At 42.2% G+C, this 7,107-nt stretch overlaps 1 protein-coding gene across 2 annotated transcripts in view; it reads left to right on the forward strand.

The window, feature by feature from the left end:
* The window catches only part of GJA5 (gap junction protein alpha 5), a 35,131-nt gene extending 28,913 nt beyond the window's left edge, over positions 1–6,218 (forward strand). For both annotated transcript variants that reach the window (XM_051992847.1, XM_051992846.1), the window contains one exon: positions 3,293–6,218. In XM_051992847.1, the coding sequence (XP_051848807.1) occupies positions 3,327–4,403 (1,077 nt within the window). In that variant the 5' untranslated portion in view covers positions 3,293–3,326 and the 3' untranslated portion in view covers positions 4,404–6,218. The remainder of the gene's footprint in view (positions 1–3,292) is intronic.
* Positions 6,219–7,107: the final 889 nt, after the last annotated feature.

The raw sequence follows: 7,107 nt of genomic DNA on the forward strand, positions 1-7,107 counted from the left end.
GGCAGTGAAGGAAGATATTCCCAAGGCATGGGACATATTAATAGCAAAGCCAAGAAATGAATCCAGGCCTCCTGATAGCAGTTTTTATTTCTTCAGACTGGGCAAACATTATGCTCCTGTACCTACGGTGTCCAAAGACATCTCCAGTTTGGGGGTGGGGAGGGGAAGGAAGAGACGTCCTGTAACAAGGATGGTATGGTGACACCACTTTCTATGATCACTTAAATAATGGGAAAGTCAATGCTATCACTTGCAAAGACAAGTAAGTGTTAAACCAAAGGTCCCTCATTATGATATTTTTCCAAAGAAAAACTCCCTCATGATTTTGGAATAGATGGGAAATGATATAGAAAATATGAAGAGGAATTAATACAGCTTGCTTAGCATGTGAGAGGAAGTAAGAACAATCAGTCAATAACCATTTTAGATCCTACTAATGTACTGGGGGCATAGAATGCCAGGCTTGGAGGCAGGAAAATTAATCTTCCCAAATTCAAATTTGGCCTCAGACACTAACTAGCTGTGTCATCCTGGACAAATTATTTAAGCCTGTTTGCCTCAGTTTCCTTGCCTGTAAAATGAAGCAGAAAAGGATATGGCAAATCGATTCAGTATTTTTGCCAAGAAAACCCCAAGTGGGGTCACAAAGAATTGGACATGACTGAAAAACAACTGAACAACAACTATGTGTCAGGCATTGTATTAGGTGCTGGGAATATAGAAGAAAGTAAGAGATGTCACTGATCAAAAGAATCTCAGAATATAAGACAGGAATGGGCAATTATATACAAAGTAAAAAGCAGGAAAAATTGGAAATAATCATTCTCCACTCTGGCATGTTATATATGTACATGTGTATGTGTAAGTGTATGTGTAAGCATATGTATATCTATATCTATATAGATGAATATATATTTATGACATGGACATATATGTGTGTTTGTACACACACATATATGTCCATGTCATAAATATTTTGGTGCTAATGCTGCTTGACACCAGCCATTATAGATTTGGAGAGGTTGGGCCATCAAAGCATTCTGGGAGTGCATTTAACGGGTACAGGTTGAGAAGTGTGAAAAATTGGCTTAGCGTCTGTACCCTTGTGGTATGGAAGCTTGCCTGTTCAGTCCTTATCTTCCTGTGAGGAAGCCTTGAGCAAGCCCTGTACTCAGAATCTCTATTTCCTCATCTGTCAAAATTAGTAAATAGAACCTGATGATCTCCAAGTTTTGGAGATCCATGGATTCAAATCCAAAAGAACAGGCAGCTTTCAGGTACTCCAAATAATTGTGTTTCCCACATCCTTCACAGTCACTCCTGGTTTGCTGCTAGTGAGCCTTCAGGTGGAGCCACGAGGCAGAGACCCATAGCTCTCTCAGCTGACTTGCCAGCGCTGGAGTCTGTTTATTATCTCATTCTTTTTGTTGGGGAGCATCTCATACACTGTCCATCCAACCTGCCAAATTGTATGTGGTTAAAACAAAGCTTGAGTTTTGTGTAATTACATAGTGTTGCTCTAGATATTCATGGAAATAAATTTTACAGAGTTTTGAAATTTCCAATTCAGATTCCATGGTACAGGACAGAATCTGATTATCCCAGCTGGATCTGCTCTGGGCTGGTCTATGTTGCATGTGATTGTATTGGGAAGTGAAGGACTGAAGGAATGAGTGGGGAGAGGAACAAGTTTCTAAATCACAACCCTGTCCCTTTACATACATCCAGACCCAGTGTGTAACAAGATTTGCTTTTTTCTATACTTGCTTTACTACCCATTCATTCAATCACTGACTTTCATATTAGTTTCAAATATAGAAACCACCTGCACTCACAACACAGAAACTGTAATGTAACAAACAATAAATATTTGTTGACTAATTAACTACACTTTGAACTCACTTCCAATGCTCTACTCTTCCTCTTTGTTTTTTTCCAACAAAAAAATCAGGTCACATTTTTGATGGGAAAACAACAGTTAAAAAATTTTCTCAGTGACCACTCCTAAGCTACTCTCTCAACCACCAAATCAACAGCGCCACTCCCAAGGCCATATTCCACCATTTTCAATACCTTCACAGAGAAAAGGACAACTGCCTTTCCCTGCAACACTGGGACATTGTTCTTTTCTTTCATTTACCATCTGCATCCAAAACTCTTAGTGCTTTAGGAGCTACTGGATGATGTAGTTGTAGAGTACTGGATATATAATAATAAAAGCATTGCTATGATGATTCAAAAGAGATATCTATAGCTTAATCTGTATCTATATGCATACCTATATAACATGCATATAAGTCTAAATATTACATATATTTATATGTGCATCTGTATGATGTGTATGTATATATATTCTGCACACATAAATTGTGTTTTTATATGCAAATAGGTATGCATATAGGGATATATCTTTATATAACAACCCTGTGAGGTAAATGATGTGTGTGTATATGTATATATATATATGCATTTAAATATACACATGTACATGCACATTCACATACATGTGCATGTATATAACGAAACCTAAAAGTGCCATCTAAATAATTATTGCTATTTAACATACATTTTAACATATTCATATTGGACGACCTGCCATCTGGGGGAGGGGGTGGGAAGGAGGGGAAAATTTGGAACAAAGTTTTGCAAGGGTCAGTGTTGAAAATTTACATATATATATGTTTTATAAATAAAAAGCTTTAATTAAAAAAGAAAAAATAAATATTATTGCTAAATATCTTCCTAGAATTTGACTACCTTATCCACCCAAGCTGTAGGTTCCACTGAAGTCTTCCCTATCAGCAAAGCACTCCCTAGGTGCCCAAACTCTTGATGTTTTTTACCGTCTTCCTTCAAGGATCCATGATTTCATTGGTGAGAGTACACTTTCCAGAGAGGCAAATCTTGACTGATCTATACCTTCATAGGTTTCAGAAATCTCATCAGCTCCTATCAAAGCTTGTGGAAACAAGTCTCTCTGAACTTAGCTAACTGCCTGGTTCTCAAATGAGAAATAGGACATCTGTCACCAGGCTGGAACTTGAAGTCTTTCCAACTTGAAATCTTTCCAGCTTGACCATAGTTGTCATAACCCTTGCCAATTCCCTATCACCTCCATTCCGCAATGAAGCATGGGAATGGTACTTTGGCGCTATTAATGATTCAAATATATGCAATTTTAATGATAAATAAGTGGCGATTTTGAGTTTTAACCATAATGACTCACTCAGGGTTTTTGTGTAGTCTCCTGGCTCTCAATAGATCTCCCCTCCTCTTCTTCTCCTATCTGCAGAGGTGGCGGTGCTCTTGCTTGCCGCTGAGAAGAGATGGGTGACTGGAGCTTCCTCGGGGAGTTCCTGGAAGAGGTCCACAAACATTCTACGGTGATCGGCAAAGTCTGGCTGACCGTGCTCTTCATCTTCCGCATGCTAGTGCTGGGCACTGCGGCCGAGTCCTCCTGGGGGGACGAGCAAGCCGACTTCCAGTGTGACACATTACAGCCCGGCTGTGAGAACGTCTGCTACGACCAAGCCTTCCCCATCTCCCACATCCGATACTGGGTGCTCCAGATCATCTTCGTCTCCACCCCGTCGCTGCTGTACATGGGCCACGCAATGCATACCGTCCGCATGGAGGAGAAGCGGAAGCTGAAGGAGGCAGAGAAGAACAAGGAGTCCAAAGGCGCGGACACCTATGCGTATCAGACAGAGAAGGCTGAGCTGTCCTGCAGGGAAGAGCTGGATGGAAAGATCATCCTTCAGGGCACGCTGCTCAACACCTACGTCTGCAGCATCCTCATCCGGACCGCCATGGAGGTGGCTTTCATTGTGGGCCAGTACTTCCTCTATGGGATCTTCCTGGAGACCCTACACGTCTGCCGCAGGAAACCCTGCCCACACCCCGTTAACTGCTACGTGTCTCGGCCCACTGAGAAGAACGTTTTCATCGTCTTCATGCTGGCTGTGGGGGGCCTGTCTCTCTGCCTCAGTCTGGTGGAACTCTACCATCTGGGCTGGAAGAAAGCCAAGCGTCACTTTGCCCAGCCTTGCCCCGTCAGGGTGGAGGCCAGCCTTCCTCCGCCTCCGCCAGGAGGGGTCCAGAACTGCACGCCACCTCCAGACTTTAATGAGTGTGTAGAGGGCAGCCCCAATCGGAAGTTCTATGGCAGCCATTTCAGCAATAATCTTGCTTCCCGGCAGAATACTGACAACTTGGCAACGGAGCAAGTCCAGGGCCGGGAGGAGGCTGCAGGCAGGGCTTTTCTGCACATGCAATATGCGGAGGGGCCAGAGATGGCAAATGGGGTTCCCAATGCCCATCGTCTTCCCCATAGTTACCACACTGACAAGCGTCGCCTGAGCAAGGCGAGCAGCAAGGCTAGGTCAGATGACCTCTCAGTGTGACCATGCTCAGGATAGTCCCAAGGGGCGCGTGGCGTTGTGGTGGGGCAGACCTGGGAGTGGGGATGTATGTCCATGTTGAGCCTAAGCATTAGGTAGGAGGCCTTCGGTTTCCTTTCCTTGCTGCCATGCTGGGTTTTGGGTTTTTTATTTTTATTTTTTATTTTTGAGAGAGCTCTGGTCATAATAACCTCCCTCCTTTATCCAGAAATGGGGCAACAGGAAGGAAGAGGAAAACTGGGCACGGCACCTGTAGTGCTTGTGGGATAGTAGTAAGAGCTCTCTCCTCATTTTCACACATACTGAAGGTACACAGTAAGGACATTTCAAGAAGCTGAAGTGGGGCAGATTGGGGAGAAGGAAGGATTTGGGATAGGACACGTTGCAAAATTATTCAAGTTCCAAGATTTTGATTTATGCCACCATACAAAGGACACACTGCCCACTTTGCCGAGAACATGGAAGAGGGCCCAGAGTAGTCATCAGAACCTGGGCTGTTCCTCCTCATCCCCATGCTTACCATACCTTTACGAGTATCACCTTGGTAAGTCTTGGTGAAATGCCTGTAATCACAGAGTCTTTTTAGTTTTTACAGCTTTATTTGTTCCCACTGAGGTTGGTCTGTGAGATCCAGGAGTAGCCCAAACAGATCAGCCAATGGAGTGAGTCTGGGCAGCTTTGATCAACTGTATTTCCCAAGGTGCTATCTCCACAGGGCTGCTCCTTTGGGTAGAGGTTAGGAGCCCACACATTGTCTTGCTATGTCCCTTTCCTCTTCCTGATTTAAAAATGGGCTCTTGGACCCTTAATCTTAGTCAACAGCTTCAGTTTTGCAAGTGCCTTTATACCAATGGCTGATTTTGTGATATCAGAAAGAAATATTCTCTTGGTTATGTCATCTACCCCGGGATATGTTCATTCTACTAGTGTGCCTGCCCCTGTACTAGTTTACCGGACAAATTGACTTTACTTGAATCTTTGAAACCATCCATATTACAACTTCCTTTGCATCGCCATCAGTTGTTAGAAACTGTTCTTTCTTCTCCCTATTCTGGACCATTTCCTATGTCCCATCATTCCCAAGAAGCAAAGGTCATGTCAATAGTTCCCCCACCAGTGATCCTTCCTTGGAATATTGATCACCAACTAAAATGACCAGTATCTCCACATCTTTATGAAAAAAAATTCTAAAGGGATATCATATTTCTCAGAGGTTAATCCAAATATTATTGCTATAAATTAAAAAAAAAGGTTGGCAGGATTGGGGATATGGAAGTTCTGTTTTTTCTTCTAAAGCACCTACTTGTTAAACTCAGTGTGTTCTATAAAAGAACTTTGGAACTGCACAGTTTTGACTGCTTGGGTCATCCCTTGGGGTAGCTACCACCCTAGGGAGGAGGATTTTCAAAACTGGACACTGATATTCAAAGAGGAAAGGCATCCTTTGCTTTCCTGCCTTCTTCTTTCTAGCTGTGAGCCCCACTCACCAGTTCCACCATGTTTTTAGCCAAACTGGGTCTACATATGATACATATGGTGAGGTAGGGTCAAAAGACAAGGCTTATGAACCTAACCATATAAAGAAAGAGCTGGTTATTTCTGGCTTCAAATGCAACTTTTTGGTTCACAGTTCCTCCTTATCTCTTGATGCTCTTTTGATTTGGGGGAGTTTCTATTTTTTTCTCTGTCTTTGGTTTTATGAATTGTTTATTCTTGAATTAAAAACTCTGTGAAGTTTCTCCTCGTTTGAATTTTTTTAAACAAAGAGAAAGGCATTGAATTATGTATTTGTTTTAATAAAAGTTAATCTGACATCTTTTCCTTTGTATGTCCCTTCAATGATGGACTCCAAATGAAAGGATAAGAGACAGAAGCATTTGGACTTCTGTTTCTGATAAGTCCTTAGTGAACACCCACCATGAGCTCAGAAATCCTGCCAGATCCTGGGTGAATACAGAAGTGTTCCTGGTCCTCAGAGATCTAAATTGAAAGAGAGAACTCAAATAAACATGGACTCATTTGAGAACAACAAAGTACTAAGCTGGTTTATCAATTCTACCTTTGAAGGGAGTTCAAGGAAGAGGACCTCAGTATGGGACAGAGCAACTGAAAAAGGCTTCAAGGAAGTAAACTTCAAAGATGAAGTTGGGGTTTCAATTAGGCAGGTGGAAAAAAAGAGAGAAGAACATTTCAATTGAGGGGACGGCATGAGCAAAGTCTTAGAGGTAGGATTGATTGTTATAGTACATCATTCTTGAAGAGAATCAATGACATCACAAGGGTATATGTGAGTTGGATGTAAGTGAGACAGACTGTGTGAAGTCATCAGCCTCAATTCTTCTTGTTTTGGCGGGTTGAAGAGATCAAAGTCATCAAGCATTAGGAAGCACCTACTATGTGGTAACCATTGTGCTGATTTCTGGGGCAAGAAAGAAAGGTAGCAAGTTTAGGTTAAGGAGGAGTGAAATGGAGGAAGATAATGGAAGGAGAGTAGATTAGGATCATTTCTTACGGGCTTACTAAATATCAGACACTCGGCCAAGTCTTAGGGATACAAAGAAAGGCAAAAAACAGTCTCTGTCCTCTGTTCTAAAAGATCAGAAAGCCCATTTTTTAGACAAGAAATTCTAAAGTCCTCCTTGGTAATATCCTTGCATTTCCTAGTCACAAGATGCTTATGTGAAACCTTGGAGATCATCTAATCCAA

Source organism: Antechinus flavipes, chromosome 4, assembly GCF_016432865.1.
Source record: "Antechinus flavipes isolate AdamAnt ecotype Samford, QLD, Australia chromosome 4, AdamAnt_v2, whole genome shotgun sequence".
Lineage (NCBI taxonomy): Eukaryota > Metazoa > Chordata > Mammalia > Dasyuromorphia > Dasyuridae > Antechinus > Antechinus flavipes.